Source organism: Macrobrachium rosenbergii, chromosome 37, assembly GCF_040412425.1.
Source record: "Macrobrachium rosenbergii isolate ZJJX-2024 chromosome 37, ASM4041242v1, whole genome shotgun sequence".
NCBI classification, from domain to species: domain Eukaryota; kingdom Metazoa; phylum Arthropoda; class Malacostraca; order Decapoda; family Palaemonidae; genus Macrobrachium; species Macrobrachium rosenbergii.
This window is the reverse complement of record NC_089777.1, coordinates 26,115,514-26,126,536: the sequence shown is the minus strand read 5'-3', so window position 1 is coordinate 26,126,536 and position 11,023 is coordinate 26,115,514. Positions and strand designations below refer to the sequence as shown.

General features: G+C 36.8%; 1 protein-coding gene across 1 annotated transcript in view; it reads right to left on the bottom strand.

Annotated features, from left to right (window-relative positions):
- The window catches only part of LOC136825189 (uncharacterized), a 19,742-nt gene extending 9,023 nt beyond the window's left edge, over positions 1-10,719 (bottom strand). Inside the window, exons 1-2 of the mRNA XM_067081215.1 lie at positions 10,598-10,719; positions 9,368-9,576 (exon numbers count right to left, since the gene is read on the bottom strand). Of these exons, the coding sequence (XP_066937316.1) occupies positions 9,368-9,576; positions 10,598-10,719 (331 nt within the window). The remainder of the gene's footprint in view (positions 1-9,367; positions 9,577-10,597) is intronic.
- Between the last annotated feature and the right edge of the window lie 304 nt (positions 10,720-11,023).

The following is an 11,023-nucleotide window of genomic DNA, read 5'->3' as shown; positions in this document are numbered from 1 at the left end:
CTGTATATATGAATTTATATATATATATATATATATATATATATATATATATATATATATATATATATATATATATATATATATATATATATACATATATATATATATATATATATATATATATATATATATATATATATATATATATATATATATATATATATATATATATATATATATATAACACATATATGTGTGTGTGTTTATGAGTGTGTTTACGTCAGCATTTGCGCTTACATATGAAGATTGTACAACATTACGTAAGCTTCAATATTCCCGTGTGCATATGAGCAGAAAGTTTAACCACTATCGACGACACACAGGCATATATATGCAATCTTGCCGATTACATCCTTCTATTTTTCAGCCACAAAATCTCACGTGACTGAAGTCCTTCCTCAGTTCTAATATCCAAACATGAAACCAAAGATTACAGACAAAAAAAGAAAACAAAAAAATCCCTGTTATTGGAAATTGTGATTTACGATTGCTACATACATATACGAGAGATATACATGATAAAATCTCATTACTATCAAACTGGTTGTAGCACAGCCTATGTTTACCTGACGAAAGAATGGCGCTCGAGATATCCACAGAGAGAGAGAGAGAGAGAGAGAGAGAGAGAGAGAGAGAGAGAGAGAGAGAGAGAGAGATAAACCATAAATAATAATTTTAAATTCAACAAATGGATAACATCTGGAGAGAGAGAATAAACCATGAATAATATTTTTAAATTCAACATATGAATAACACCTGAAAAGAGAGAGAGAGAGAGAGAGAGAGAGAGAGAGAGAGAGAGAGAGAGAGAGAGAGAGAGATACTTTAACATTTTTATCATATGAATAACATCTGAATAGAGAGAGAGAGAGAGAGAGAGAGAGAGAGAGAGAGAGAGAGAGAGAGAGAGAGAGAGAATCACCGCCCCAGGATTTTTATAGGAAATATCATCTGTGACAAATGAAATTATTGAAACACGCATACAGCCGTGACACCTTCACAGAAAAATAAAAAAATAAAATTAAAATTGTTCCGGATCAGACTCAAAAAGCCAAAAAGAGGGAAAAAGTTTTCAAAACCGATATATGAAATTCTATCGACTTTCTCTCTCTCTCTCTCACTCTCTCTCTCTCTCTCAAGCCACAACCTTCCCAACATTTTTTCCCTGTGAAAATCATTCAGCAATTTTATTTTCAAAGCTGCTCACGGGACGTTTCGGTCTCATACCCGTACATCTACCAGGGGTCCTTTTCAGCAATTGTTTATAGTCTCTTGCTCTCATTTATATATTATATATATATATATATATATATATATATATATATATATATAAATATATATATATATATATATATATATATATATATATATATATATATATATTATACATTATATATATAATACACACACACACATATATATACTTCTGACTAACCTGGGATTCGAACCTGTCTCTCAAATTGAAAGGCCAGGGCGTTACCAACTGACACACAGGATATAAAAGAAGCTAGGAAAAAAAAAGTTCTTCATTGGGAGAGTGGGTTCCGTTCTCAGCACTCTGCTGGCCGCGAGTTCGAATCTCCGACCGGCCAGTGAAGAATAAGAGGAATTTATTTCTGGTGATAGAAATTCATTTCTCGCTATAATGTGGTTCGGATTCCACAATAAGCTGTAGGTCCCATTGCTAGGTAACCAACTGGTTCATAGCTAAGTAAAATAAGTCTAATCCTTCGGGCCAGCCCTAGGAGAGCTGTTAATCAGCTCAGTGGTCTGGTTAAACTAGAGTACTTCTGTGCCTGAGGCCTTTCTTGGTCAGGCTGCCGCCTATCATACCAGCTAATTTTAGCCCAACTTCCCGACCCACCAGTAAGTCAATTGGTAGCGTTTCAACACACACACACACACACACACACACACATATATATATATGTATATATATGTATGTATGTATGTATGTATTAGTAAGCAAACTGACTCTGAGTAGAATGTGGTTATCCTTGACTTCAAGATCATTCGCCTTTTTCTATGTGTTGTATCACGCGTTTTCTATGCCTTAGGTACGATTTTCCGGAGTCCTTTATATATATATATATATATATATATATATATATATATATATATATATATATATATATATATATATATACATTACATACATACACAAATATTATACTTACTGCTTGATGACAAGAAAGAAATAAAACTACCCATGAAAAAACAGCACATCATTTTGAATTAAGGATTATAAAAAAAACTTATTTTGCAAAGACCTTATATAAAAAAAAATTGTTTTGCACAGAGCAATATCACCAATGACGTGAGGTAATAAACTGGCAGAACTGTATGGCCATTTTTAATTAATGGCCCCTCTTTATATTCCATTCAAATAAATGCATGGACTGCAACTATTAACTTTGGAGTTAAACGGACTGTTAACTGACCTTTTTCATAATAATAACAATAATTACAAAATACTCGTAGTAGCATGAATCTTGATATAGAGAAACAAATCCATGTACATAAGTGTGGATTTGTTTCTTCAGTAATAATAATAATAATAATAATAATAATAATAATAATAATAATAATAATAATAATAATAATAATAATAATTAGGCTATGAAATTCACAATGTTGTGATTACATTGTTGTATATTTACAATCCACAGTTATACAATTATATAAATAAATTTTACTATTTGGAAAAGAAAAAAATATTCCCTGATACATTGTGGATTCTTAATAATAATAATAATAATAATAATAATAATAATAATAATAATAATAATAATAATAATAATAATAATAATAATAAGGCTTCGAAATTCACAATGTTGTGATTACATTGTTGTATATTAACAATCCACAGTTATGTAATTAAATCAATAAGTTGTACTGTTTGCTAAAGAAAAAACAATTCATTGATACACTGTAGACTTTTAATAATAATAATAATAATAATAATAATAATAATAATAATAATAATAATAATAATAATAATAATAATGATGTTAAGAAATTCAGTGTGTATGATTACATTACTGCATATTAAAAATCCACAGTTATATAAAAAAAAACTGTACTGTTTGTATAAGAAAAACAATTTGCAGATATACAGTAACTGTGGATATTTAATAATAATAATAATAATAATAATAATAATAATAATAATAATAATAATAATAATAATAATAATAATAATAATAATAATAATAATAATAATAATAATAATAATAATAATAATAATAATAATAATAATAATAATAATAAATTTATACTGACAAACCTAAATACAAATTGTATGCTAGTGATGCAGCTATCACCTTCAATGCTGCATGTATGAAATAATAATAATAATAATAATAATAATAATAATAATAATATTGTAAGACACTAATTCCTTTCACCTGGCATTCTTGCAGCAACAAAGAAGAATATTCCCTTGACATCACCCCTTGTCAAGGCGCAAGCCACCTCGGTAAATATTTGAACAAAATACTCAATTCTTTCAAGCCTAGTCCTTCACTCGATTTAGGGGGGCGTAGCTCCCCGAAGAACGGAAAAATAGGCCTTTAAAATTAAGCCTAAAGCATTATAGCACCTCCCTTAGAAGCCAACAGACGAGGTACCCTGTTTATACAGAATGCATTAAACAGAGACGCTCTTTGAATATGGTTCATGATGAATATGGCTATAAGAAACATTGTGAGCAACATAAAGCGATCAGGGTATAGTGACTGGGACTTGGAACTAATCTATGTATATGGTGACTGGGACTTGGAACTAGGCGATCTGTGTATGTTGACTGGGATTTGGAACTAGGTAATCTATGTATATGGTGACTGGGATTTGGAATTAGGCGGCCTCGGTAGAGTGACTAGGATTAACAGGAACCAGACATTCTGGGTATAGTGACTGGGATTTGGAGCTAAGTGGTTAGGATATAGTGACTGAGATTTGTACCTAGGCAGTCAAGGTATAAATAAAATAAAAACTACTGAGGCTATTTGCAGCCCTCTAGCCTCGGTAGCTTTTAAGATCTGAGGACGGACAGAAAAAGTGCGGACAGAAAAAAGTGTGGACGGACAGACAAAGCCACCACAACAGTTTTCATTTGCAGAAAACTAAAAAGTAAAAACATCCTCCGAACAAGAATGAAACAACCAAAATCGAAATATAGAAAACAAATCACCAAAACTAAATCGCAGCGAGAAATTCCATCAAGTTTTCCTGCTATGAGAAGTGAGGGGCCGCTTACCCACTCCGGCACCTCCTAAAAATGGACCTTTTCCGAAGTGAAAATAGGAAATATTCAAATGGTTTTTGTGTTGCCTCCCCGTTCAATTCCTTTTTTCTTTTCCTCTCTCTCTCTCTCTCTCTCTCTCTCTCTCTCTCTCTCTCTCTCTCTCTCTCTCTCTCTCCTTCGTTCTGTTCCACACGCAGGCAGCGACGTTATAAAGCGAAATGAAATATCCAAGACGATCAGGAGAAGGAAATCGAACAACGAAACCTGACTGCTTTACCGGGTCAATTCTTTCTTTCTCCCCCACACTCCCAGTCTTCCCCTAGCCGCCCCTGAACAATTTCCCTAGACTTCGAAAAATCTACCCCGAACGCCCTGCTTTCCTTTCAAGCTGGGAGATGATCCCTCGCGTATAATTTTTCCTCGCCGAAGTGGACACAACGGGGGCAAAATGATCTAATTAGGGACGCCAAAAACTCATTATCCCCCCAACGACAAAGATGCAATTAAACCCCGCCGGAAGTTCTCGAGTTAAATGATACGAATGATTTGCATAACCGAACTTCCCTCCTTTCTATCTCCCCCTGAATCTAGAAGGGGAGGAGGGGATGGGGGGGTGAGGGAGAGATTTTTTATTGGCTGCAGAAGTGGCAGTATCTCCTCTCTGTTCAAAGGCGGGGGAAATAAAAGTTGGGTTGTTAACGGATCTGGGGAGAAGGGACGAACGAGAAGAGGGCTTCGTGAAATATTCCGTCGAGACTGTTGATGGAAATCCTCCCGTATTGGGCCCGTGAAAGTTCATGATAGAGAGAGAGAGAGAGAGAGAGAGAGAGAGAGAGAGAGAGAGAGAGGTGTGTGTGTGTGTGTGTGTGTGTGTGTGAATGTTTTGCAATGGGAGAGTAGCGTCTGTGTGTAAGCATCTGTGTTTGTGTATGTGAGAGTGTGAATTTTGTACAACGCTCAACGGACAGATCACTCACTATCCCTATCTACAGCAGTCTCAAAAAAAAAAAATAAATAAATAAAAATGAAAGAAGAAGAAGACGAGGAAGAAAATGAATAAAAAAGGAGATGGTAAGAGGGGGGGCTTATGGCTAAGCCCCGAAGGAACCGAGGGATTAATGCTTGTTAAAGGATAGAAGGTGTTAAGGGTCCGGGAAACACAGACAGGAAGAGAGTTCCAAAAGAAAGGATTAAGATAAAAAAAAAGATAAGAAAAAGAGGAATGGAAATGGCACAAAAATTGTTAACGCTACCTTGAGCCATTTTGCCCTTACAGCATATCTGGAGATTATTTATAGGTTTCCTATTAAAAAAAAACATGAAAATAAGGAAATGTGAATGACATATTGTTTTGATTCTATCTCAGTCTTAATTTCGGTTAAATTGTCTAGTTATTTTCTAAATTCAATAATCTTTCATAGTCTAAGAATCGGTATTGCCAGTTCCTTTGAATTAAATACGGTTGTTTTCCCTTACCTCTCCTTCTTAGTTTTCTGTAAAAGAAAACTTTTGAGATGGCTTTGTATGTCCGCACTTTTTTCTGTTCGCCCTCAGATCTTAAAAACTACTGAGGCTAGAGGGCTGCAAATTGATTACCCACCCTCCAACCATACCAAATTGCAGCCCTCTAGCCTCAGTATTTTTCATTTTATTTAAGGTTAAATTTAGCCATAATCGTGCTTCTGGCAATGGTATGGGATAGGCCACCACCAGACCGTGGTTAAAGTTTCATGGGCAGCGGCTCACACAGCATTATACCGAGACCACCTAAAGATAGATCTATTTTCGGTGGCCTTGATTATACGCTACAGCGGCTTTGCGGAAAACTCGATTGCGCCGAAGAAACTTAGGCGCATTTTAACTTGTTTATTTTTCTCCTTAAAAAAACTGGGGTTGAAATATCTTACTGCATGAATAAAACACTTGTGCACGCGTCTAACTCTGCACTGACGGACAGAGAAAGCTTTCAACCTTAGGATTTTCTTCGTTTGTTACACTGAGGAGTACTCTCACAAAAGTTGTGTTTAAATACCGATGCTAATGTTGAGTTTGCTTTAATAATAACGAATATTTTTAATATTATTCCTTCTAGCGGACCGGCTATCGACGGTTGCTAGTCTGACAACTTAGCAAGAGAATAAATGACTTGCACTTAGAAGGAATCGGTTAGTCACAGAGTACTTAAACCCGACACAAGAAGGAACGTTTTAACAAAAAGATTATACAAACTGCTTAAAAAAAAAGCAAACTTTCAGCCATAAAATGTATGAATTGTGAAATACTTTTACCGCCACAGAATAAAACCGGCCCAAATTAATAAAACTTAGGTCCACAACATACAGGATGAGAACTGAAACAAAACTTAATTTTACACAATATAAACAAGTGAAAAATGCGCAGAAGTTTCTTCGGCGCAATCGAGTTTTCTGTACATCGTATGATCAAGGCCACCGAAAATAGATCTATCTTTCGGTGGTCTCAGTATAATGCTGTATGGGCCGCGGGATGGTGGTGGCCTATCCTATATCGTTGTCAGAGGCACGAGTATGGTTAACTTTAACCTTGAATAAAATAAAAACTACTGAGGCTGGAAGGCTGCAATTTGGTATGGTTGATGATTGGAGGGTGGATGATCAACATAGCAATTTGCAGCCCTCTAGCCTCAGTAGTTTTTAAGATCTGAGGGCGGATAGAAAAGTGCACACAGAAAAAAGTGCGGACGGACAGACAAAGTCGACACAATAGTTTTCTTTTACAGAAATTGTTTCCTTTGTTGTTAGATTAAGCGGCCTTATGCCGGCGCAAGCTCTTGCCCTTACGAGCAGCCAGTAAACATCTACACAACACACAAAACCTGTACAACAACCTACATACAACTTTCCTCAGAAACAAAGTAGTATCTCTAAGCCATTATTTGCGTAAAGCAGCAAAACTTGATCTAAGGGGCAAGTAATGAGCACAAAGCAGTACAGTTTAATCCACAAGACAAATAACCTATACAAAGCAGCACAGATTTCCATTTAATCCACAAGACAAATACCCTATACAAAGCAGCAAAGATTTTTCTTTAATCCACAAGGCAAACAACCTATACAAAGCAGTAAAGCTTTTTCTTTAATCCAAAAGACAAATAACCTATACAGAGCAGCAAGATTTTTCTTTAATCCACAAGATAAACAACCTTTACAAAGCAGCAAAGATTTTTTTAATCCACAAGGCAAACAACCTATACAAAACAGTAAAGATTTTTCTTCAAGACGCACAGATCAAAACCAGGCTAAACAAAGTAAATTCTGGAAAGATTTCGAACCCACGAAAGCCAATAAATCTTTTCTCAAATGCCGCAGGCACGCTCAGGCAAGGCGACAATAACGCCTCTATATTAACTCCTTTGGAAATTAACTACTCTCCTTCCTTCCAGCAGCAGCGGAAAACTGGAAGTCTGGAAGTACTGGTAGTAGTCTGGAAGTCTGGAAGTCGCTTAGCCGAGTTGCCACGGCGTCTGGCTAAAAAGACGACGGGTTGACTAACTTCACACCCCCATGTGGCCTCTCCCCTCGTATTCCCCTCCCCTTCTCCCTCCCTCCCCTCAATCTCACATAATTTTCCGGTGAACTCCTCCAGGTCTCCTCTTTTATTTTCCATTCTTCCTCCTTTACTCCTGGTCCTCCTTTTTCACCCCCCACCTTCCTTCTTTCCCCTCAGTTCCCTTACCCCTCCTCCTCCCCTCCCTCCCTTCCGGGCCAGCTTCCCTTTCAAAATTTCACAGGACACCCACTTGGGGGTTAAGCTCCGTGTTGCCAAACAATCTGCGTCTCTCTTTACGAGTTTATTTTGTCTTTTTTTTTTTTTGTCAACAGCGTCACAACGACACTCTGGAGGATTGCGACAAACCGATCAAAGGTTTCTTCAAGATTTAAGTCGTCCCACGAAAGAAGTTAGGAAATAGATCATTACGAAAGGGTAATTATACTTCAACGAGTAAAAAAAAAAATTGCGCCGAAGTTTCTTCGGCGCAATCGAGTTTTCTGTACAGCCGCTACAGCATATAATCAAGGCCATCGAAAATAGATCTATCTTTCGCTGGTCTCGGTATAATGCTGTATGAGCCGCGGCCTATGAAACTTTAACCACGGCCCGGTGGTGGCCTGTCATATATCGTTGCCAGAAGCACGATTATGATTAATTTAACCTTAATTAAAATATATACTACGAAGGCTAGAGGGTTACAATTTGGTATGTTTGATGATTGGAGGGTGGATGATCAACATACCAATTTGCAGCCCTCTAGCCTCAGTAATTTTTGAGATCTGAGGGCGGACAGAAAAAGTGCGGAGAGAAAAAAGCGCGGACAGAAAAAGTGCGGACAGAATAAAGTGCAGACGGACAAACAAAGCCGGTACAATAGTTTTCTTTTACAGAAAACTAAAAATCAAATATCAAATAAACTCACATAACTGCAAAACAGCTAACCAATCATTAAAAATTTTAAACAAACAAATCCCTAAAATACCATAATAAAAGAAACCTTTTATTCCTTCTCTCTTCCTTTTTAACGACGATCTCCTGTGCCTGACAATTCAAGACGCATTTCAGCGCATTACTGAACTTCGTCGCATTAATGGGCAAAAAAACGTTTTTATAACTCTTACATAACCCTTGACTGAGGATAACCAGAACTAAAGTTTAATTGTTTATCAGTTTAAACATTTATCTCTTCTTATAGTTCGGCGTTGCAAACATATCTGAGAAATATTGTGAGATGTGGGTTGTTTAATTATCAGCAGTCTGCAACTTTAGGAGCTTTTTATTATTTCATATTGTACAATCAGACGACATCAAGCTATTTTATACCTACCGGCGGTACAACTTTCTCCATAATTCCGGCAGAGATAAGCCAACGAAAAATTATTGCAATTTCGAGTAATTATACATGAAGGGGAGTAAAAGAAATGAAAAAAGAGGAAAAAACCAGGGGGAATGGGCTAGGGTACGCAATCGAACCCCCATCGGAAACTGCGAAGTTTAAAGAATCCTAAACATTTGCATAAATGAATGATCTCAGGGAAAACTTTCCTCCTCCTCCCCTAAATCTAGGGGAGGAAGGTGAAGGTTGGGGACAGAGGAGATGGTAGACAGGGGATCTAGGGGAGGAAGGTGGAGGCTGGGGACAGAGGAAGTGGCGGAGGGGGGAGAATCTAGGGGAGGAAGGTGGAGGCTGGGGACAGAGGAGATGGTGGACGGGGGAGAATCTAGGGGAAGAAGGTGGAGGCTGGTGACAAGAGGAGATGGCGGACGGGGGAGAATCTAGGGGAGGAAGGAGGAGGAGGCTAGGGAAAAGGGGGCGGGGAGGGTTGGGGGAATTTTTCTCCGAGTTTCGAAGGATGACAATAAATTCTCCCGAGCAAAGACCGCTGCATAAAAAATCAGTCTGTTAACGAGGTTGAAAGGCGTAACGACGTGGTTAAAGGGACGGGGAATATTTAGGCGGAGAATTACTTTACCTGAAAATATTTCGAAATAATCGACGCGATGCTCTTTCGCGTGTGAAATAGTCGATTATATGTGACAACACCACACACACACACACACACACACACACACACAGACGTGAATACCGGTATATTGAGTTTCATATAATCATTATCTTTATTACATATATAAATACACATAAAATATATATATATATATATATATATATATATATATATATATATATATATATATATATATATATATATATATATATATATATATATATATATATATATATATCCAACGCCATTTAGGTCATATCGCAAACAGCAAGATTAATGATGTACCTACACGACAGAAGAGCATGTCATAAACACACGTTGGCAACTTGTTGTATACGTATAACAACTAGTTGAAAACAAGTCAACGACCGAAAGTGGAGAACGAATCTTTGGACAATGTTCGATAATTGTATATGAAGCAATGGTTACGATCAACAATAAGTCGTTGACTTGTATTCAACCTGTTCGTGATGTGTTTGCAATAAGTTACCGACATGTGTTTATGTGTATACTGTATTGTTGACGCATCCTAAGGGCGTAGTGTCAGGATGTCACTTAACTGTCTTTCTGAAGAGTACAGGACAATTAAACCATCTTCACTTTAAAATAACCTTCCTAGTTAGGATTAACACTAAGTCGCTGACTTGTATTCAACCTGTTTGTGATAAGTTACCGACATGTGTTTACAATATTTTCACTGTAGTGCTGACGCACCATAAGAGTGCATTGTCAGGATGTTTTAATTTTCTCTTTCAAGAGTACAGGATGACTAATCTCCTCTCCAATCTAAAACAACTTTCCGGCGAAATCCTACAGGACTCCCTCTTTTAGTTCCTTCTTCTTCTTCTCCTTATCCTCTTTTATCCTCCTCCTCCTCTCCTCTTCCTCTTCAGCTGCATCCCTACGGACCTCTTTTTCAAAAATTTCACATGACATTACTTGGGGGGTTAAGCGCCCCGTTGCCAGACAATTTGTGTCTTTCCGTAAGTTTATTTTGTTTCTCTTTTCCGATATAAGGTTACAACGACCCTCTGGTGGATTACAACAAACCGAACAAATGTTTTGTTTTTTTGTTTTTTGTTTTTGGATATAGAACTTCCCAAAGGAAGAGTGTTAAAAATATATAGAGCGTTAGGCAAGGAAAATACTCGAATTACTAAAGGGATGTAGTGATGATAAATACAACTATCAAAATGAGTAACGCCATAATATGAAGAGAAAAGGCTAATTTTAGCCGCGA